Source organism: Emydura macquarii, unplaced genomic scaffold (genome assembly GCF_026122565.2).
Source record: "Emydura macquarii macquarii isolate MOO-44397 ecotype Brisbane River unplaced genomic scaffold, CSIRO-AGI_Emac_v2 contig_1045, whole genome shotgun sequence".
NCBI classification, from domain to species: Eukaryota; Metazoa; Chordata; order Testudines; family Chelidae; genus Emydura; species Emydura macquarii.
The window spans coordinates 15292390-15316720 of NW_027131182.1; the positions used below are offsets into that span (position 1 = coordinate 15292390).

At 39.4% G+C, this 24331-nt stretch overlaps 2 protein-coding genes across 7 annotated transcripts in view; one reads left to right on the top strand and one right to left on the bottom strand.

Moving 5' to 3' along the window:
• The window catches only part of OSMR (oncostatin M receptor), a 62592-nt gene extending 60897 nt beyond the window's left edge, over positions 1 to 1695 (top strand). The window contains exon 18 of the mRNA XM_067545559.1: positions 670 to 1695. Coding sequence (XP_067401660.1) covers positions 670 to 1278 — 609 coding nt within the window. The 3' untranslated portion in view covers positions 1279 to 1695. The remainder of the gene's footprint in view (positions 1 to 669) is intronic.
• A 7656-nt stretch (positions 1696 to 9351) lies between these two features.
• Positions 9352 to 24331, bottom strand: part of RICTOR (RPTOR independent companion of MTOR complex 2) — a 175263-nt gene continuing 160283 nt past the window's right edge. For 5 of the 6 annotated variants that reach the window (XM_067545554.1, XM_067545557.1, XM_067545556.1 and 2 more), the window contains 4 exons: positions 19275 to 19433; positions 17254 to 17377; positions 16169 to 16307; positions 9352 to 14284 (listed from right to left, as the gene is read on the bottom strand). In XM_067545554.1, the coding sequence (XP_067401655.1) occupies positions 14210 to 14284; positions 16169 to 16307; positions 17254 to 17377; positions 19275 to 19433 (497 nt within the window). In that variant the 3' untranslated portion in view covers positions 9352 to 14209. The remainder of the gene's footprint in view (positions 14285 to 16168; positions 16308 to 17253; positions 17378 to 19274; positions 19434 to 24331) is intronic. The other variant, XR_010919215.1, reaches the window with a different exon arrangement.

The following is a 24331-nucleotide window of genomic DNA, read 5'->3' on the forward strand; positions in this document are numbered from 1 at the left end:
TTAACTTTAATTTTGGTTGCAAAAGCCTCCATTTTCCATCAACATGACTCTGTTATAAATGTTATAAATGGTTTGCCAGAGCAGACAGATCCTTCGGATGCCCTTTAAAATCTTAGCTTTCAAAATAAGAGCTTAATTTACTATTCTTATTTGAGATCATGCACTAGATCTTTACTAGATGCGTCCTGTAAAACTATGCTTGATTGCTGCTCCTTCTCATGTGCTATAGCAAGAAGTTAGACTTCTGGGAGAACTTAACATGCCAATTTTGATGTTCCTTGTGGATTTTAGAGGGACAGACCCCAAAAAACAGGCTTACTACATCCAGTTGCAGTCTTAATTATGGTTTCCAGGGTTACATAATGGAAACTAAGCAGTGTGCAAGTTCTTAAATTAAAGAAGCAGGTTCTTTCATTGCTCAGCAAATTCCTCTGTTGAGATTAGAAAAAGAGCTCTCCAATATGGTCTTATTAGAGCCAGCTAAAGATCAGTCTTCCAGTGAACTCAAACCATGTGTATGCATTTCCCTCCCAATCCCCTACATTATGTGAAAATTCTGACTAAGAATTTAGCATACATTTCTAGAACTGCTTAAAATAATCATTCCCTTTTCCCCTAGGCAGTGTATTTTTCATTGTTCTAAAGTGATTGTCTCTGGTTGTTTGGCAGGTTAATTCTGAAACAGTAATGAAGCCAAGTGACTGCGTTCCTGATACTATAGTATGGGAGAATATGTCAGAAGCCAATACAATACAAGTGTGGCACCATGGGACTATCCAAGAAGAAAGTGAGATCCAAGTTATCAATCCCTCCTGGGCGTACTTCATTGAAAATGAAGAGGTAGATTTGACATGCACACAGTCAGCTCCAGAAGGTTTCATTTTCTTTGAAAATGTAGCCTATTCTTCCCAGGCTGCATGTGGTTCCAGCCTCTATCAGAACCTGTGGATGTCAGGAACAAGTGAGTCACAGTTGCCGGCATTGTCCTACCAGCCACATCACTACATGGAAATTCTGAGTAAAGACACTGTCACATCAAGAGAAATCATTGATAGACAAGATAGTTTAAGATATATTTCACAAATGGAAGTACCTCGTTCTGAGGTTAAGTTAAGTGATTTGCCCTATTCCCCCGAGCCCATGGAACATTCAAGTTACAAAATACAAATGGTTTTGGGTTCAGAGTTGGTCACATCTCCATCTGGTGAAGACATTCACAGTCAAGACAGCTCTACTTCTGGTAACTCAGCAGTGTTATTACTTCCAGATTGGCATTAAAAGCTGATATGCACATTTAAACAATCTGCATGCTATAGTTCAATCAGAAGTTAGGGGCATTAAGCAGGAATTACAGGGTGAGATGGGATGGCCTATATGTACACGTTCAGATCACAACTGTTTCTTCTGGCCATAAAATCTATGAATCTGAGAGATAATATGCACCACGGTTTGTGCAAGCTCACTAAGCTACCACAAAGAACATTTTTACTTCTCTGATCGCATTCAAGGAACTCCACAAGTATTATCCCACGGATTTATTGCTTTGCTGATATTTGTATAGAAGGCATGTATTGTGAACCTCAGCATGGAACATTATACCTAACTCTGAACTCCCTGGGTTTAGTTGGTTGAGGTCAGAATGTTAGTTAACCGTATTTTGTATTTGATTTTCCACATAATAATAAAAAATCTGCCATGGAAGGTCAACTGAAGCCTTCATTCTGGGGTTAAGTGCTTAAAGGAATCTATTATGGTACACAAGGCTAGCTGCACCTTTGACCCCTCTCTGGGCTCTTGGCATGCACCCTTTCAGGTGCTAGGCCTCTTGTCTTTGCCACCCTCCGGAGGGCACTCCCATGATTCTCTCACTCTTAGACTGGGTCTCAGACCACAGCCCTCCGACCCTGCAATTGTGATTGCCCAGCGGGGGTCAGCCCTGCAGTCCCTTCAGCAAGTGTAATCAGAAGTGAATATCAGGATCCAGAATGACTTTTTCAAAACCAGCATTGTTTCATCTTCACAGTAGAAACAAAGATAGCAAGAGCAGAGGGTTTTAACACCTCAGCCTACATGCATCTCAATCTTACCTAAGCTGAGGGCCCAAGCACCCCCACTTCTGAGGGCTGAGTTCAGTCTGCATCCCAGCAGCAGTTAGGTGGTGCAGCTCTTTAAAAGTCCATCCAAAGTCCTTTTGTCTGCCCTGTGTTTCTTGAGCCTGGTTAAACCAGTTTATGTGGCCCACCAGAGGGGGTTGGGTAGAGATCTTCACAGCAATTCTTTTTCTTTATTGTCATGTGTTTGCAGGGCAGCTGCGATCAGGTTATTGTCTCTCTTTCTGTGCATGTGCACTTAGCTCCTTTTAGAATTAATCTCTTTTACTCATACAGCAAACCACAACCAACCAGGTGGATATATATGATTCATAAAATATTACAGCTTCCATGTCTTTCACAAATGTTAGCAAATCAAGAAAAAGAATATTCAAGTTGATTATCAGAAAAATCTTCCTGTCAGTAAGGTGAATTTGAATGTGGAATAGTTTCCTAAGAAAAGTCATGAAAATCCTATCACGTTACATTAAAATTTGACTGGACAAGACATTAGAAAATGTACCGTAGAGAACAATCCCACAAAATGAACACAGCTATCTTCTTACAATAGAATGCTCCTGAGAGGAGATATTGCATGTTAAAATCAGTGTGATTGTTTTCCTTTTAGCTGACCACTCAGATGTATTGGAAAGAGACTACAGCAGGGGTAGTCAATTATTTTTTGTAAAGGTCCAAATTTCTTGGTTAAGGTATAGTCAAGGTCCAGACTCCAGAGTAAATAATAATAATAATAAAAAAAAATAGTAATAAGTAAATAAAAATATTTTGGAGTCGTTCAAAAGTATCTGGTGGTCCAGATTTAGCCCACAGTCCACATGTTGACCACCCTGGACTATAGTATAATAAAAGTACAGACAAATGGGCTGCTACAACGTTGCAACCATAGAAGCACAAGATATTCTTATCCATCTTGCTCTATACATTATTGCCTGTCAATATAGTGTTAGACTCACAGTGTGGAAATTCAGAGATTCTGAATGGATACAAGCAGTCACTGATATTTGAGGGACGGAACTTGTAAGCCTAGGGCCAAATCTTCAGAAGCATGTAAATATGGCTGAGGTGCACAAATACTCCAGTGTGGATAGATCATCGACTTTGTACTTAATGAGGTATTTAGGTACCTAAGTTACCTGTGTACTTTTGAAGATTGGGTTCATATTGTGGCATAGTATTTATATGTGAGAGCCTGAAGACATATAAAAATATGGTAAATAACTTGCTTGGTTTTGGTAGTAACCATATACTTATATTAAAAAAAAAAATCACTATCAGCCCCACAGTAGCCACTTTTTCACAAAAACATTATAATTCCTTGCTCCTCTTAATTCCCTTTCTGCATGCACACACTCAAATGTGACATCTTACTTAAATTACAGTATCTATAGGATTTGCTTTATTTCCATTATCAATTCCTAAATAATAAATGGTTTACAACTTTTAAAATCAGATTTCCAATCTGGTGCCTACTAAAGCTATGTTTACCTATCTATCATCTAAGATGGCAGTCTCAATTTCTCCTTTGCTTGGTATTACAAGTTTCAACATTTAATCCATAAAGTTTAGAAGACCTATCCAGCAGGAGTTGAAAATGGACATTTTGATTGTTGGTGAAGACTATACCTTAGCCTGCAACTTCTGTACATTTGTAAGAGCTGCCTCTTGATGACGCAGTTAGCAAAACATTTGCCATTTGTTGGAATCTAAAACTTAACTGATCTACAGTTTTGCTTATGACAAAAATGCTAGAAAGATATTTTTTCCTGACTAGCAAAGTAGGTTTTGATGCAAGATTTCTGCACAAGTGACTGATAGACACATAAGTAGGAAGCATCTCCCGCCATCCGGGTCAGCATTGCTAAGGCAACATGGGAACCAGAAGAGCAATTTTCTTAGATTAAGACGTTAAAAGAACTGGTTGTTTCTGTTACATTAGTGGTCAGAGGCCCCATTCATTATCAGGGCCCTATTTTGTTGGGCACTGTAAAAGCACAGCACCTGTCCAATCTGCATCTAGAAATGGATAAAGCACATCGCTGCACTGGTGATTTTAGTAGATTTCATCCTGTTGGTGCACAAAGATTCGTTGGTCATACTGATTGTCAGATCGATCAGCAGCCTTCAGTATTGTTGATTATGAGGTGTTATTAGCTCACCTTTAGGAGGACAGTTAAGAGTCTGTACAGCCTGGATAATCAGTCTGTTCTGATGAAATGCACAAAGAGCCCCACCAGCTCTGACTCTTACCTGGCAAATGTGATGGCTATCAGAAGACAAGTTTTGATGGACAAATAAAATGTTGACACTGACATCAGTGATTCAAAGGGATGGTTTGTCAGGGCTCTCAGTACAAGTCCCAAGTCCCATTTGTAAGAAGAGGTCTAATCACCGGCTTTTCTAACCAGACTGCCCTAAGGAATCTAGCTACCTGATGGTTCTATGCCAGAAAACGCATGGATCCTGCAAACATCATACTATTAAGGGCAGACACCTGACATGCAATGGTGCTGGGTTAGAGACCTTGTCAAAGCTTTCTTGGAGAAATCGAAGATAGCCAGATTTCTTAGATTTTTAGGGTTTGCTTCGTGTTCCTGGCACCAGCTGCAAAACTTGATCCAGACAGAGTATGCTTCCAAGGAAACTATTCTTCTAAATGAAATAAGTGTTCTGATGACTTTAGACCACAGACAACAGTACTAGTGAGTCCCTTTCAAATAGGAAGACGTTAGATGCAGCCAATTTGGGTGTGGATGAAGCAGAGGATCTTGTGAGAGGATGTCCTGTCTCTTTGGGAGCTGTAGTGGCAGTCCTAATTTCAGCTCTAGTCCAAAAACCAGGGTCTGCTTGGCCAATATTGGGTTATCAATATTACTGTCACCTATTCTTGTTTTATTTTCTGGACCACTTTCCTTAAAAACGGGAAAGGTGGAAACGCATAGAAGAGGTCCTGTGGCCATCTATGTGATAGGGCATCTGTCCCCATGGATCTGGGGTCCACTTCCATAGTGAAGCACTTTGGTCTCTTCAGATTCATGTGGTTTGCGAGTAGGTCAGTTTGAGGGCATGCTGAAAGATTGGACAATTAATGCAAAGATTTCCTGATACAGGCACAACATAGAATTGGCCTGCTGAGCCAGTCCACCTTCTGGTTCAGGTCTCCTTTTATGTGCACTGCCTTGACAGAGAGGAGAGAATGCTCCACCCATTACATGATTTCCATTGCTCTGGCATGTAGCACTGGGCTTCTTGTTCCCCCTTGGTGGTTCCCAAACTGTGGTCATGTTGTCTGACTGACTCAGAATGTAGCTCCTCTCTAGGGTGGACTGAATGTTTGTAAGCTCCAGCTTGACGACTTAGCTCTACGAGGTGTATGCTGTGGGTCTTTTCCTCCATGTTGTAGATGTCAGGTGTGCTCCCCAGCCCTCCAGGTTGGTATTGGTTATTAGGATCAGGGAATCTGGAAGGCTTATGTGCATTCCCTTGTGGACATAGTCCTAGGCTGATCACCAATTTAAGGAGTCGATCATCTGTGCCAGAATCGTTATTTGATCTTTCATACATTCCAGGAAGTGGTCCCATATCTGTAGATGAAGACTTGTAGGCACCTGATGTGTTGTTATGCCCATGCCTGTCCCCATGGCGTGATTCCTATGCACAATACTAGAATGCCTACCAACTGAAGTCTCAGTGCACTAGTGGGCCTCTTGAAGTTCCAAAACAATGCAAGGTCATTTTGAATTTTCTGGAACTTTTCTAGGTATCTATGTCCACTCCCAAGTGAGTTATTTGGGTGGAGAGAATCAAGGAGCTTTTCTTGATAAAGCCATGTACCTGCAGGAGATTCGAGGTAGGGATGTAGCTCTGTATGCTGTTTCTGATTAAGATGTCACCTAGGGAGAGGTACAGGTGGATCCCGTAACCTAAGTCTGGCTATGATTACCAACTTTGTAAAAACATGGGGCTGAAGACAGGCTGAATGGGAGGCATCAGATATTGACAATGCTTCCTGCTGTAGGCAAACCTTAGGAACCTTTGATGGCACAGTCTAAGAGGGATGTGGCTGTATGCATCTGTCAGAGGGCACTGAAGTTAGAAAATTTCCCTGGGACAGGGATGACACCATAGTAGTTTGGGTCTCCAATCAAAACTTAATTTTCTTCATCTATTTAGGATTCTCCCTATACACTTCTGATGGAATAGAACCCTGAGATTATTTCTTCTGAGGGAATGCTCTCTCTTACTCCAGGAAGTGAGAAATCTTGTTCTGGATTAGACTTTGCTTTATAGGGTCATTTGAGATGGTGAGGGGGAGGGCTGGATGAAAATAGATGGGGTGGAAGCTGTAACTCAAGGGAGTATCCCTTACTCTCTGATCTATGGTCAAAGCAACCTATTTCCCTCGGAACTGAAAAATCCTGTCCCCAAACTTCAGCTCTGGATGGAGACCTATGCAGTCTTTGTCATAAAGAGTCTTTGGGATCGGCAGGATTCCCTCAGGGCTCGGTGCTCCTCCCAAGCCAAGGTTCCACAGTTTTCTCTGGAGTGTCTCTTTGCTGGTATTTCTGTGAGGATGAAGGCCAAAAGGAACACTTTCATCTGAATACTGGTCTCTACTCTCTTTTAAATGCATAGTGTGGCATCTGGAGGTCCTTTTTAGATTTTGTGGCATTGTCCGCCACTACCTTGTCTAGGTTTTCTCCAAAAAGCAGGACACCTGTGAATTTGGCAGAGCACAGCACCAGTTTTGAGTGGCTATTCATCTTCCATGGATGGAGTCATAAGTGATGCCTGGTCATTGAGCTGGAAGCCATGGGTTTGGTTGAGACTCTCATCGTGTCCAATGAGGAATCAGCAACAAACACTTGCCAGGGAAACTTCCTTTAAAACAGATACAAAGTCAGGATGACCTCTAGTCTTGAGGGCTCTGCGATCGTCCAGCCAGGAGAAAGATGCAATTAGAATGCAAGTAACTGTCAAGGACTTCATGAGGGAGGCCTCAAAGTCTTTTTTGAGAGTGGCCTCCATTTTTCTATCCATGGAATCCTTAAGATCGAACTGTATCTTGAGTGAGGGATGCAATGTCAGTGTCAACCTTTCATATCTCCAATTGGGACTTCTGATTTTTGGATCCTATAGAACCCAACATCTTTTCTTTCTGTTAATATGCTTGCCTTTGTCAGGCTTACCCTATTCATCCCAGATTACTTCCTTGACGATGAAGCATAGGGGAATCACTGTCTTGGGAGGATTTCAAGCAGAGAAATTGTCTCAGAGGCTTACTCTTGGGATTTTTTTTAGGTTGAATCTGAATAGCAGATACAACCTTGTTGGCATATGGCCTTAAATTTCAGGGTCAGAGCCTGACAATTCACCATTCCCTGTGGAGGGGGAAGAGGACTGATACCACTTAGATCTTCTTTTACACTTGTTCTTCATTTTTGGGGGGGGGGGGGGGGGGTTTGTTGCTTTCTTTGATTTTTTTTTAAGCTTTACCTAGAGAGCATATGAACTCTGTAGTGACTTTGGTGAAGACTTCTGCAGCTAGCCTTGCCGAGGGCCTGATCTCGGAAAATCTCCTTCTGAGTCCTCCCCTGCTGGGTCCCAATTCCCCCAGGGATGGGGGAGAGGAAAATCTTCCAGAGCCCTCCTGGCCAAATTCGGAAGAATGGAAAGTGCTTGTAATCCCTGCTTCTTGCCCCAGGATGCTCAATACCCATTTTGGGACTTTGGGGTGGTGGGAAGGAGAAGGGAGGAATTTGTGACCCAACAACTCTGCCCTCCCTGTTTTCCAGGGGCCCCTTGGAACTTACTCCCTGAGTCGGCTGACAGGGGTCCTCCTCATCCTCAGAGCCTTTTCCTGCTCTGTCCATAGATTCCTGGTTCATTTTTCCCATGCTGGAGTCATGGCAGCATAGGTTGGCAGCAGATTCCACATGCCTGTCCAACTCTCAGCCCTGGGACCTAAGAGAGTTAGAGACGGAAGGGTGGATGCAGGCTGGGCACAATTCACTTTCTGCTGAGCCTGGGAGGCAGTCTCACAGATGGAGCACTGTATGGATTTTGTTCGGTGCTTTTTAGGCTATTCTGCCATACCCGGAAATTGCAGAGGAGCAAGCAGGGAGGCACTGCAACTGAGGCTCTTGGGAGCTCCAACACCCAGCTAAAAAACTGGCAAAGGAGGAGAGACTGGGAGGGAGATTGCCACTGCCCCAAATTCTGAAAAAAAGGCCCTCCTTAGGCAAATATGAAGGTGGGAACTTGCTGCACACTGTCACGGAGGCAGAGAAACTGGAAGCAAGCAGGAATTGTGGGAACATGGCCAGACCATGCGGCTCCAAAATGCTGATCTGTCTCCATCAGCTTCAGAGGGAAGAGAACAGCCTAGATGTCCAGAACTGTGTGAGATGCTAGGTTGCAGAACTGGGGAAGCTTGACTGTTCACCTAGAGGAGGAGGAGGAGGAGGAATGACGTATGAAACTCCTGCATCAAGATTGGTTATTACTTATCTGAGAAACGAAGGGAACCCACCCATTAGTCCAGACCAGTAGCAGCCACGTCATAAAAATTAACTATACTTCAAAATAAATATACAATGATATGAAAACAGGCAAGCGTATACTCAAGAAAGGATAATCCCTTTTTTGTTATTTTCTAAAGACATATTAATCAAAGAATAGAGTCATAGCATTGTAATAAAAACTGTACACCAATATAGTATATCCTGCTAAGTACTTTGTCATTTGATATCTATACTATTATGGAAGCATTTCTTTAAAACTAAAAAACCTGAAATTGTTTAGTTTTCAAAATAGAGATGTTTGTTTTTTGAAATACATCATTGACATGTTATCGTTCATTTCCAAAATAGGGAATTTTCAAAAGTGATTTTTTAATAATATGAATTATTTTCTAAAAACACTTTGGTGAATAACACAATTAAAAGATCACATGGTGGAAATAGATTATGAACATTTTTCAAAATTCAATACCATTTATGAAAATTTGATATTTAAGATAAGCAATCAAAATTAAAGTTGATACATCAATTTATAAAAATAGATTAAAAATATTTTTCTGAAAAATAGGAATTTTTTCTCCAATGCGCATTTTTGACAAGTTTTCATTTGAAAAATTTAAGTTGGCTCTAGTTATATTTAGTAACTCAAATACATTATACATCAAGAAAATTTCAACTCATTTCTAGTGCTTAGAGGTAGTTAAGAGACCAGGACAACTGTAAGTATTTTAAGCATTTTATTAACAATGCATCCCTTTGATAAGATTATACTTCAGGAGGCTTTTAATGCCCATGGACATGAACTGTACGCACTATACAAAAAAACAAAAAACACAAAAAAAGATCAAGGTGGGCAAAGCCATGTTGAGACAAGCCTCTGTTTAAATTATACACAGCTCAATGAAATATTCTTACGGAAAATATATAAATACTTTTTCTTTCTATGTTACAGGTATACAATATAAATCAGATTTCAATGTCTGTTCAGTGACCTACAAACACTAGAACCTCCAAATATGTAGCAGCGTATTACTAAATAATAATAAAAAAAGTAAAGAAACCACATGGGACAGGGAGAATAAGTCTTGAGATTTTAACAATTCCTTCCCTCTCCAGAATGACTAATTTACATAATCTCTTATAATGCAGTTCTAGGGATACTGACAGCCACTACTGGAACATTTTTTCAACTACATCTACAAAATGTCTGCCTTTTCCCCCTAAGACATTGCATTTTGTGCTAAAACAACCTATTCAGTGGCAAAATGGCAAGTTACACTTTTTTTTTTTGGCATAAATTACATTTCTCAAATTAAATAGTGTATTTTACAAAGCAAGTCAAGCAAAATGTGCAATTTCTGCATGCTGTGGCATTGCTAGCCACCTATTTTACAAAAATAGTCCAAAAAAATCCACATTCTTTACTGAACATAAAAATCTGTTGTGAACAAAAATACCTAGGAAACTGAAACAAGGAGTTAATACACAAACAAAATAAAGAAACAAGAGGCTAACCTTTTCCACTTCCTACCAAGGGGTAAACTCTAACAAGATTTCTAACATGTTCCCAAAGGTCTTTCAGAAATTTAGGATTTTACTTTCACTAGTATACCTTTAAATAATAAGCACAGGGTAGTACAAGTGTATACAACTGAAATAGATTACAGAACCTTTTCAGCTGCCTCCACAGTGAAGCACAACTTGTTAGAATCTTCTGTGTAGGGGCTGCAAAGGTATTAGTAGAGGGCTATAGGAGGCATTTCCAAACAATCTGAACTTCTTCCATCAAGAAAGATTCCTCATCATGAACGTACATTCACCCTACAATGTTACATAAATTTGCCCAACTCTAAAAAAGTAACTGGGAATTACAGTGCAGACTGAAATGGAAGCATCTGAAAATTTTACCTCTCATTCATTACACATTATTCACTATCTAAACGTTTTAGAACTGTTTCTAGATTAGGTATTTCTCTTCCTTATGCTGCTATCAGAGGTGTTTCTGGTTTTTGTTCAACTCCCTCTCACCACAAATTAGATTCACATTCAAGACCACTGCATATGTTTCTAAGAATAATGATAAAATATCTGAATGGTATTCTCACAGCTGCCTGATACATCGTTTAAGATGTATATAAATGCAACTTATTTCTGAGTGTTTCAACCCAACCTCCAAAGTCACTCCTACCTCCAAAAAATTCTAGACAAGTAAGCTTGTATGGTGTAAACTATTGAATACTTTATCATTTTAGTGTGTCATGAAAAAACAGCAAACATCTGTAGGCAAACATTTATGGTCAGGTTAAACAATGAAACTCTCTGATGAGAGGTATCCTGTTTTTCACGTACTATCTGCCCAATAGCCAAAATTACTGAATGTGCATGCCTAGGGATAGGTAAGTGATAAACAACTGCAACTCCCATTGAAGTCAGAGCACTAGGAGTGTTCAACACCTTTGAAAATTGGCCTCTAAACTAGATGCCTAAATACAGATTTAGGTGTTTAACTTCAGGGACCCTCCTCTGAAAATTCTAGCCCCACTGTAATATTTATTCATTCATGAGTCTTCTTTGTCACAGCAAATGAAACTCTTGTGAGTATATTTAGAATGCAAATACTGTAACTGAATACTACAGGCTTTAGCAGGTGTTCAAGAGCATTATGAATCTTTAGGTTTGGAAAGATACAGAGTGGGCAGAGTCTGTCAGCTTCTCATATCCCCTTCTAAAATAGGGGGGGAAAAGTTAAGCAGAAGGATTTTCAATTAAGTTTAAAATAAGCTGCATTTTACAATTCTTATTTTTCTCTTTATGTAAATATACCTAAATGATATTAAAGGAGCAGAATAAAATGCTCTTAAATTAGGAATTTTGCATAAAGGATATTTTGAAAATTCAATCAAATTCAAAATTCACAGCTTATAACTAATGCAAATGTCACAAATTCCTCCAAATCATACAGTGCCCCTTTCCCTTGTCAATTAACATTAAAAATTAGTGTGAACAAATTTAAGTTAATACTAGAAATGCCATATCTATGAAGCTTACAGTACTGACATTACATCTATTATGCATATTTTCTTGAAATCTACTGACATTGATACAGGTACTTGAAAAATTCACCTTCTGCTACCATTGAGACCAAGCCTTAAGTTTTCAGCAATGTTTCATACATTAGCTTCTTGGTGTAATGGTTCCCCATACAACTGAGTACTTCAGAATACATAAGCACTCAAGGGCGGAGATTCAGACCTGGCAGTGAACAGAAGAGTTAATAGAGTAGCATCAATTTTTTAAAAATATATTGAATCTTCATTTGCTTACTTTTTGTTTATTAATAGAGGCCTTTCTAATGTCCTTTCTATACTACATGCTGTAGATAAAAATGGTGACAAAGTATTTTTTTAAATAAAGATGGAAAAAATGATTTTCATTGCCTTATCTGCAGAAAAATAAAACATTTGATTCAACCTCATCTAGAGTTATTAAAACAAAGATTTTCTACTCTATCCTAACTGAGGTAGTGTTTGAAACTACTGTATAAAATATGCTAATCCCATTTTTGGTGGGAATACTACATTATTTGCTTTGGAGTTTATACCACTATTTCGTCTATCGTGGTTGACATTTTGGTTTTGTAGAAATGTTTATTCTTAAGACCAGAGAAGTCCAAATAACTACATTTGGGTAATATTTTAAAAGTTATCAGGTGTGTTTCGTAGACAGAGTATATTGTTATTGGTATTATTGATGGTAAGAGTTGAAGTAGTTTCCTTCTGCTCTTTCCTTCAATGGGATCTCATGAAAAGAAGAAAAACTCAGGGAACTAAATTTTACTGTGAGAAGCAGTTCGTAGCCCTACATCTGCTTTGCTGTTAGGTGCTGGAATGCAGTGCACACAACTCAAAATGAATTCTGCAAAGCAATGTTAAGCAACAAGATGAAATTACTTTATCCCAAAAATGAATTTCCAGTATGATCAAATAAATTCTACATTTCAGTAGGAACTGTGTTTTGCTGTTATTAGCTCACAGGGCTATCTATGGAAATCTCTAATAGCACATCAGTTAATAAGGTAAGATGAAGGTTATGTAATATTAGGAATAATTTAGCCTAACTTCATCTAAACTATCTAATCTGACACTTTAATTATAAAAAAGGTAAAAGTGAATGGGTTAAAAAGGTGTTCTATCTAATACAGTCCAGCTGAATGATTCACATATCAAAATCAAAGGGTAATCCTTTCCATAACAGGCTTTCTTATGAAGGTGGCTGTGCTACTGTACATACAAATTTGCATATATTGTATTTAACTCTTGTAAAGGCTTCCAAATCTCTTTAGATACGTAAAAGTACATTTTTTTTTTAAAAGGTTGCACTCAATTTATCAACCTCAGTAATAACACGATGAAGGCAGTTATTGTACCCATTAGCGGTCGCTGTATCAAGTAAATTGTGCAAAAGATCTAAAGAATACCAATATAAAATTAAAGTACTGCTGTTTCAAAATTTGGTATTTAAGGCTTTTCACTACAATTATTAGCATTATCCAGTGATCAGTCAGTCAGACATACGAAAATTAAAGCAAACGTTTGTTTTAGAAAAATGTTTCCCATGGAATGTGAAATTACCTACTACATCTTTTACCAAAAAAGCAGCAATGATCAAATGTTTTCTAGTTTAGCTGATACAGTATTCACCCCATCTGATACTAATCATGCTTGTTAAAGATTTTCATTTAAGAATAAGACCAATGTTCACAATACATGAGCATAAACACAGAAACCCCAAACACCATATGCATAATATACAGGGAAAACAATCAGATTTCAGTTGATTTTTTTTTTTTTTTTTTTTTTAAAAGGATTTGTTGCTTTTTAAATCAGAAACTGTAGTGAAAATCCTTAACCGGTTCGGATAACACGTCGTATGTAATTGCCACAAAACTGGAGAGACTGCTAATAAAATAAGAACTCTTGCAACTCTAGTAACATTAAAATAACTTATTAGAAAACCCCAGATTCGTGGAGGGTTTTCTTTCTATCTGAGGTTATGAACCCCTCAAGTAGTGTTACAAACATTAAGAAAACTAACATAGAAAGCCCAACGTTAGTTCCTTGGTGTCCATGGTTATGGCATGCCCCATTGTCGGCAATGGGATATAAGCTTGTGTACCCTGACTCCTGCTGTCCAGGGGCTAACAAGCAAGTCATCGTTCTGCTTATCTGGAACAGAATTTGAAGTCAACCATTTAAAAGAGGTCTCTGCACACTGTCGCATATTGTTTAACTGTCAATGTTAAAAATAAAATGAAAGCCTTTGCAGGTGTTCAGTGCTTGTTTCTTGCATATATTGGTAATTACTATTATTAAAAATTATGGTAACGAGTAACAATCCCCCAAGGGCTCAGAGGGCTGGGGCAGTGATTTTTATTGAGAAAAGTCTTCAGTTCACTGTTCATGTACCAGTAATTTCTGGAACGGTCTAGAAGATGATGCTCTTAACTTTGCTGTCCAGTCAATCAGAAGTTGTCTGAGGCTTTAAGCAAGTCCATATACCATGCACTGCACAAAGCTGAGGTCAGGATTCAGCTGATGTGTCAATTACTGGTTGTTTCGGTGGTGTTATTAGAACAGCCTCTGCTTCTTCATGCATCTAGAGGGCAAAGAAGATGCAGTATTAACTTACAGGTGTTTTACCAGGAACACATCTATAATCACAAAACTGGCTTCAATGCTTACTTCAGTTAGACCAGGATGAAACCCAAATCCAACTGGTGCATCTTCAGAAGTTAATATTATGGAGAACTGGGAAATAGCTGTTATTGTTTATGAATGTTGCACATGCCTGTGTGTTCCAGAGGGGTAGCTGTGTTAATCTGTATACAGCAAAAACAACGAGAGTTCTGTAGCACTTTAAAGACTAACAAATTTAATTTCTGCAGGCATAAGCTTTCATGGGCTCCAGCCCACTTCCTCAGATGCAAGTGATAGAGATATATAGGAGGCAACATATACATATCAACGGAAGTGACAACAATGGGGGGAGGGTGGACATTACACAATCCATTGTCTACAGCCAAGCCTTAAGATACAACCGGATTTGCTCCGATCCCTTAGACAGAGACAAACACCTATGAGATCTCTATAAAACATTCTTAAAACTACAATACCCACCTGGAGAGGTGAAGAAACAAATTGACAGAGACAGACGGGTACCCAGAAGTCACCTACTACAGGACAAACCCAACAAAGAAAACAACAGAACACCACTGGCCATCACCTACAGTCCCCAGTTAAAATCTCTCCAACACATCATTAAAGATCTACAACCTATCCTAGCAGATGATCCGTCTCTCGCTCAGGCTGTGGGAGGCAGACTTATCCTTGCTTATAGACAACCCCCCAAACTGAAGCAAATACTCACCAGCAACCATACACCCTACAAGGCGGCCATTCCAGGAACCTATCCCTGCAAAAAAACCCATTGCCAGCTCTGCCCACACATCGACTCTAGTGACAGCATCAGTGGTCCTAACCACATCATTCACATCATAAGAGGCTCATTCACCTGCACATCTAGTAATGTTATATATGCCATCATATGCCAGCAATGCCCCTCTGCCATGTACATTAGCCAAACTGGACTGTCACTACGCAAAAGGATATATGGACACAAATCAGACATAAAAAATAACAACATCCATAAACCAGTCGGAGAACACTTCAATCTCCCAGGTCATTCTGTCACTGACTTGAAAGTTGCTATTTTATTACAAAAAAAACTTCAAAAACAGACTTCAAAGAGAAACTGCTGAGCTAGAAATCATCTGCAAATTTGACAATCAAACTGGGTCTGAATCCTCTCATTAAAAGAAGTAATTGCCTCTGATCACCCATTAGCACCTCCTACTCAATAGTTGCAATTAGGCCTCAAGTACCCTGCTTTCATCCACCCCCCCACTGTTGTCACTTCCCTTGGATATGTATATGTTGCCTCCTGTATATCTCTGTCACTTGCATCTGAGGAAGTGGGCTGGAGGCCACGAAAGCTTATGCCTGCAGAAATTAAATTTGTTAGTCTTTAAAGTGCTACAGAACTCTTGTTGTTTATTCCTGTGGTGTGTTTATGATGGATTTACTTACCATGGAGGGAATGCCAAACATAGGTAAGACACTGTAATAATAGGTGTCTGTTTAAATCCATGTCTCTGAGTGCTGTGCATCTTTTGGCAAGAAAAATTATACTTTGTTTTGAAGACACTGCTCCTGAGTCACTGCATACTAAACAGAGGCTCCTGAAAGGAAACTCTTGCAAGTGCCAAGCCTACTGGGGCTTACTAGGTATCATGGTTGGAAACCAAGGGATGTTACCCACAGACCCAGTCACACAGTAGCTGGATCACAGGGTTCTACTCCAAAGAGAAGTAGAGGCATGGGCCTGGCACTTTTAAAGAGTACATGTAGGGAATGACAAAAGGGTCTCAGAAGGGACAACCTACCCTGGGATCATGACAAATACATCTTGACCACTACTTACCTGTAAAAACTGTACATCTTGAAATAGCTCCTGAATGAACCTTCGAGATGGTAGTCGAAATGTGCAGTGTGCTAGCAAGTAGGACACCTCAGAGTAAAGGCATATGTCATCAAATGCTTGGGGGAATTTCTCTTTAATGCTAATTATTTAGGAAAAGAAAACAAGATATAATCTCATATGTAATCATAATACAATAAAAACCTGTTCATCTAAAGGTTGGTCTTGGTTAACAAAACTTATCTCTTCAGTGACAGAAGTTGAGAATTTTGAATTTGATGAGCCAGAACAAACAATACATGCAAGAGGAGGAGCATCTAATCCAAATGATCTTCAGGGACTATTATTATTCTCTTTGGGCACAAGCACTTCTCAACACATTACATTAGCTAATATTTTGTATCCAACCAGAGGAAATTTAGATTAAATGAAGTTCTATACAAGTATACAAATAAAAATCTCAAATTAGAAAACACTATGCAAGTCCTTAGACTAGATTTATAGTGAACAAACAGCACACCATAGAACCTTATAACCAATTAGTACAGTATATAAGTAAAAGCAACAGGCACTCATTGCATGTAGCAAAGCATTATGAAAATTCATACAATAAGGACTTCAAACACACAAACTTTTTAAAAATGTATAAAACCACTGCGTATCAGATCACAAAACATCAAAATGGCTAAAGGACTATTATAAAAGAAAATGAGACAAAGAAAACAAGTTGATATTAATTTAACATTTAATAATAAATCTTAAAAGGCAAGTCCTTAAAGTTTGAGGAATGACCATCTGTCATTGACTCCCCCCAGTGTACATAGGCATGGTAGGGTTCCTACAATATTGTATTACCATACCTAAACCAACATGCAGTGCTTAGCACTGCAGTCATTAAGCAAAAACTGAGCCCTAATTTTGGTTTCAGCTGAGACATTAATCCAACCCATCTCTACAGACTCAAGATGAGATCTGTTTTGATTCTTTTTAAAGCCAGGAGAAAAATAGGAAAAATATTAGTTATTATTTTACAAGATATCTACACTGAATGCTGGTAAAAACTATAATTTGAAGGATGTTTTACTTACGTTAGGAGTCCAGTTTCATGGCCTTTTGTTCCTACTGAACTACTCAAATTGATTACTAAGCGTAAGACTTCTTTTCGCAGCAGTATTCGGCACACTGGTGTATCATCTGGGATTGACTTTACTCCTTAGGAAAATAAATTCCACAGTATTAATTTCAATCAGGACACAATTTCATTGTGTTAAATGGAAGTGTCATGTACTGTACAGATGAACCTCACTAATACACAAAATATTGGTGCATTTTGTGAATTACCAAGTAAACACACACACACAAGCTAAAAAATGCAAAAACATCATCAAATATCCTTTGTTCATTTATTTTAACACAACAGTAATTTAGTTCTAACGAGTTAGACTACAGCTTCGTAAGTATACTAGTAAATATTGTGCAATATATTTTACAGGTGCCAACTCTTGCCAAAGCTTTAGGCCTCAGCTGAACACTGACAAATTCATTGCTGGAAACCAGTCTGTTTCCACCTATGTGTTAATATGGATACAATGGGTATTGGACTTATAACAAAGCGTTTAGTCTTTATGAAATGCTTGTAAATTGCTGCGTGAAGCAATCTCACGTATAATACCTTTATCACATGCTATAAGGTGATATTTAATTTTTTGCTTCATAACTACAAAAAATGTTTGCTCTGACACTATGTCATCTCCTGCCCTTCAAGAAGGGCTATCAAAACTAAATGGGCCATTGTGGAACATCACTATACAAAGACTTCGTTAGCTGCCCTCGCACACCATGAAGAGGCTACGTGCAGAAGGGCTCACCCCATCATCTTGAATTCTGGAAGAAGAAAATAAAAATAGCTGACAAGAAAACTTTTCATCTCTTTTGTTGTCTGGATTCTCACAGGGCCAGAGCTACAAAACAGAAGCAGAGATCCCCAATGTCAACCTGGGCTAGCCCTAGAGGGCATTCAGAGCTGACATTACTACAACTCTGTCACCTATTGGGAGCATAGACTCTAAATCATTTGTGTATATATATGCTTGTCCGCTTTAACTCATTTCCTTTTCCTAGTTAATAAATCTTTAGTTAGTTTATTACTGGACTGGCTACAAGCATTGTCTTTGGTGAGAGATATAAGGTACAAATTGACCTGGGTAACTGACTGGTCTCTTGGGACTGGAAGCAATCTGAATCTTTTGTGACCTTTGGTGTATAATAACCAACCATCACTACATCCATCTTGCCAGGGTGGCAAGATAGACTGGAATATGCCAAAGTGGACTGTCTGTGATTTCATGGTAGGATTGTTATAGTGCTTTAAGAGTTCACACTTGTTAATGAGTTGGTGAATTCCGATTATAGAACACACGAGTTTGGAGTCTCTGCCCTGCTTCTTGACAGTCAGCCCAGAGGCTGGAGCTTACAGTCGTGAATCATTCCAAGCAGCGTGAAATCTGCCACTACATTTTTGCTCGGAACTGGATGGGAGATATACCTTTGTATGAGAATTATAAGTTATTTGGGTTAGCAAGGTTCTACTTTATATGTAAAGTAATTACAATAATTCAAAGTATTACAAGCCAACAAGAAATTATATTCAAAGAATAAATGTCTTCCCTAATATTTTAAAAGATATCCAAACTATAAAAAGCTCAATATTTATCAGTTTATAACTAAGTGTTTAAATATGATCACCTATTCTATTTTAAAGGTCCAAAATATGAAATAGAATGTTCTCAAGAGTCATATACCAACACCTTTTTAAGATAATTTTAGTCTGCTAACACTAGGGTGGAAAAATAAAATGATTGATTTGATTTAAACTGAGGTACAGAGATGTTTAATGGACCAGCTCTCCTGACACCCAGTTTTGGCATTCTATTCACACTACCTTCCCGATAGTGACAGAAAAGCACTTCAATTATTTAAAAAAAACATTGCTGCTCTATTACAGTAAATGACAACAAAATTGTCTTTTGCAATATATAAGTATATGAAAGAAAATACTTAAAAACTGAACTAATACTTTTCTAATACTAACCAGGTTTGGCATGCTTACCTAGTACAAGATCTGTACTCTTAGTACTACTAGCTGAACCATGGGATACTGCATCACTACATCCTGAAATCCCAGAAAACTTTGAGGAATGAGAAACCACATCTAAGTGATTATGTATGGTCTGCCCACACCAATCAGAATATGGAATGTCTGGAAAATCTGAAAGCACAAATATTGCATATTTCAATAAAAATGTATTGAGAACAGACAAGTATGCATTTGAAGGGAGAAGAAAGCAAATTGCAATGTTTAGTCCACAAATGTTGATGCATTAGAAATGGTAATTTCCAGCTTACAATTTGACATCTATTTAAAAATCAGATGTTGAACCTTGGACAAAAGCTGTAACATATATTCCTGAAGTTATCTATGACATTTCTCTTAAGGTATATATGTTTGAGAATTAGCATTTGCTGAAATGAAAATAATCAAATTGAAGCACTGACAGATGCCTCAAAGACTGTATCAGGACAATGATTTCCAACTCAAACTAATTTTTGGAAAACTAGCAGGCACATCAAAGCATGATTATTATTATTAGTAGTAACATTAGTATTTCATTAGCAACTAGAAACAAAAAATGAGATATACACCCCACTGCGCTAATGCTGTTCCAACACATGGTAAGTAATCACTTTTGCCCTGAAGATCTTACAGACTGAACAGGCAGTGAAATTTCTTACCCTATAATTTCCTTTCTGCTAGGATATGTATGGACTAGTCCCCTCCTATCAATTCAATGCTGTAATTCAGCCCCTGCTAGTCACAACTCATTCTCTGGCTTGCCACCAGATAATTCATTCCAAAACCAAGTAAAAATTCTTAGAATAAGATTAGTAACAATAACTTCAGTAACAATCAGTAAACTATATACAGTTGGCAAACTGGTCCACACACTGTAGCTTTAAAAATTAAATGTTATCGGTTGGCTAAAGCACCACCCAGAGAGGATGGTAGACACTGCTAACAGAAAGCAAATTATCCAGCGTCCCCCAAACGTCTCATACGTACGGGAAGTAGTGAAGGATAAAAAAGTAGAATGAGATGGGAAGTGGGAGGAACTGTATGCCTCTACAATGCATAATTTTATCTGTCTGGCAAGAGATCGGTTGAATACCCCAAGCCCATGGCACTTCAGATGGAAGAAGATGAACAAGTAAGCCTGGTGGTCTTGTCAATTCAGTAAGTTTGGTACAGATATTTAGTGCTCTATGAACATCTAGATTATACCAAAGCTTTTCTATAGGATACTGTGGTTTTGGACAGAATGACAGGTGAATGTCTTCTTGTGAGGCATGGAAAGCTGAGTTCACCTTTGGCTAGAAAGATTTTGGGGTCCTTACCACCACCTTCATCCTAGAATACACGTGTGATGCCTGCACAGATAAAGCTGCAAACTCTGAGATTCATATAGCAGATGTGATAGCGACCAAGAAACAGGCAGAATGGTGTGACCAATGGTTCCAAAGGATGGTGCTTTCAGCACCAGCAGTAGGTCCCATTTAGAAAAGTCTAGCCAGTCTGACTAGCAGTCTAGCAGTCTGACTGCTCCGAGACATATGGATACTTGAAGAGTCTTTGTAAAGGAACCTGCATGTAAGATGCTACTTATGGCCAACACCTGGCATGATATGGGCTGGACTGATGTCCCTTGCCCACACGGTCCTGAAGAAAGCCAGAATAGTTGGGATACCAGGCTCCATGGGATTTTTGTTGCTTTTTAGACACCATGAACTAAACCTTGTCCAGATGGAGGAGCAGGCCTTTAGCACTAGCATCCATTTGGAGGAGACTAGAGTCTCAATCACTTTGAATGACAGAGTGTAATTAATGCTGCCCTCTAAATAGCCAAGCTGTCAGTTGTAGATTTGTCTGGGTCTGGATTGAGGGGAGGACTTTGGTAAAAGATATCTGATCTCACTGATACATACAATGCAGCTTCCAAGGCCAAATCTGACAGATCTGAAAACTAGTCTCCTCAGCAAGTGTGAAGCTTCTTCTTGCCTTATCTTATGAATCACCGTTCCTAAAAATGGGAAAGATGTGAATGCATAAACCAGGCCTCATGGCCGTCCATATGAAACAGCATCCACCCCGAGGGACCTGTTTCCCTGGTATACTACTTGAGCAGCTTTCTGTTCTTATGACTGTCAAGCAGGATAACTGCTGGAGGCCATGTTTCTGTGAAATCAGCTTGAAGACTTACTAATTCAGGCATCATTCTGTGTTGACTTTGCATTAAGTCAGCCAGTTTACCTTCTAGTACAGTTCTTCTATTTGATTATATTGCTCTTCTGGAAAATAGGTTCTTCTCAGCCCATTCCATTATCGCTATCTCTGCATGTAGAGTGGAGCTCCAAATTCCCCCATGGCTATTGATACATGTGACAATGGTAGTGCTGTCCAACTAGACCAAAAAGTGTCTGTCTGCCCTTGAAGTGGCTCTAGAGCCTTTTATGGTTACCTTGACAGCTCTGAGGTCCAAGACATTGATGATCTGGTTTCTTTTTATGGAGCTTAAGTACTTCGTGCTGTTCTGTATCCCACATGTGCTGACCACGCTATCATGGTGGCATCTGTTTTGAGTACCCATAGGTGGGTCTGGAAGACATGTGGGAAGACCCTTACAGATATTCCTTGGGATTGTCCATCATCTGAGGGAGTACTGTACCTGGCTTGGAACCAGCACTTGATCATGCATATGTTTCATTGAATGGTTCCATATTTTCAGGAGAAAGACATGGAGACATCTGATATGCGAACTTCTCCATAGGGTGATTACGATACATGAAATCAGAAGGCCCAGTAACTGAGAAAATGAGCTATGGATAGTCTTGTGTTCCTTATCAATACATATGAGGTTCTGGATTTTCTGGAATCTGTTCAGGAATGCGTAGACCCTTGCCACAAAGATGGCAATGTCCAATCCTTGTGGAAAGGACCAGGGAACTCTTCCTGGGATTTATCATGAAACCATGCTTGAAGTTATAGCCTCTGAATTGTGACACAGCATGTTGCTATTTTGGCTGGAGTTCTGATTAAAATGTCATCCAGAAAGAGATAAAAGTGAATGTCCTGAGACCGACTACGACCATCACCAGCATCTTGGGAAAAACCCTGGGGGGCCAATGAAAGATTAACTGGCAGAGTCATGTACTTTTAATAGGTTGTGTCGTATACAAACCTCAGAAGAAGGTGATGACATGGACACATGAGGGTGTACAGATATGCATCTTCTAGGTCCACTGAGGCAAGAAAGACTGCTTGGGACAGGGATGCTACCATAAATGGTAGGAAGATACCATCTGGAACCTTGTTTTGTTTTTTCCCATTTGTTGAGTCTAAAGAACTAGGACTTCTCTCACCATATACTACATACTTTTGGATGAAGAGGAATATAGTGTATAGCCTTAAGAAACTTTTTTCTAAGGGTACTTTTTCTATTGCTCTTATGGTCCAGGATTTCATTGAGCACCAGCTCACATTTGATGGGGTTGCATGAGATGGAGGATTAGATGAAGAAAGGATGGGGAAGGGAACTTCATTTGAGGGAGTAACATCAACTCACTACCTTTCTCATCTAATTGTCTGTGATCAATTGAGACTGCTCTCCCGAGAGGTGAGAAGTTCTGCTTCCTAGATTCAAATCTGGACAGAGGCACATTTGCTCACTGTCCTAATGAGCCCTCAGAGAGGCTGCTGCCATCTCTTATTTTGCTGCCAGAGCCTTGGCTCCAGGGTTTTCCTGGGTGAACCTGCTGTCCTTTCCTCTGGTAGTTTTGTGAAGAGAATGAACCAAGTACTTCTGTTACTGTGCTTATAGAACCTTATCAAGGCAATACGTGGGGAAGGGGAGGGACTATTTTGGTTTAGAAGTGCTGTTTGCCACTACCTAACTGACTTTTTCTCCAAACAGTTGAGAGTTTGTGAATTTGGATGACCATAGGATTTGTTTGAACTGGGCATCTGCCATACATGGTGTCTGCCTGCTGAGCTGGATGCTGTGATCCTGGCTGAGAATCTCATTGTATCTATTGGGGGTCTGTAACAAAGGCTGTTTTTAGGGATATTTTCTTCATGATAGACCAGAAGTCAGGATGGTCCTTGTCTTCCCTGGCCTTATAGGTCAATCTAGCCAGGACACTGAAATTCTTGTGATGCATGTGGTGGCTAGGAATATTCTGAGGGCAGCCAAGGAAGCCTCAGAATTCCTTTGTGGCTTCCATCTTCCTATCAGTTGCATATTTGGGAAATAAATCTGCTTCAGATGGCATCATTGTATCTTTTGCCACAGATGCCATTACAGCATTGACCTTTGGTATTTCTGTCACAGCATTTTTTGACCTAGGTGCTATAAATTGCAAGAGCAAAGTCAAAGTGCCCCCAAGCCAGAAGCTCATTGTGTTGACACAGCTAAGGCATGTGCATACTTGTTTATGGCTTACCCTTGTTAGGGATTTCCTATGTGTCTCTGATCACATCTTCAAAGAATGGGTGCAGTGGGATTGTTGTCACATATTTGCTCCTGCTGCATCACATGGTCTCAAATTTAAACAAAGGAAAATACCTTTGCTGTATTTCTTCCATGGATTTCTCAGACCTGAATATGAGAGCTTTCCTTCCTTAGCAGAAGGGGTGGTGCTTTAGTCAGGGCACAAACAGCTCTTAGAGTTGTAGGGTTTTTTCCCCTCCTTTTTATTCTTTTTAAAAAAATTTAAAAAAAATTTTTTTCACCTGCTTTGAAGAAGTTGCCACCCAAGCGTGTCTGGGGCAGGGTCTCTTGAAGCTCTTCTATCTTGAATGATCTGAACAGATCTCCCTCTCAGGGTTCTACTCCCTCTTCCTGGGGGGTGGAGTCTCATTGTTAAAGTCCCCAGACTTGTGTTGAAGAGAAGGGGAGCTACAAAGGGTCCTACTTCTTTCCCCAGAAAGCTTAGGACCCACTTCAGTATCTGGTGAGGAGTAGGGGAACAGGACAAGGTGCTGCGTAATGGTTTCTTCTTCTGACCTGGGTCTGCCCCAGAATTTACCCATTGGGCTGGCCAAATGGTGTCTTC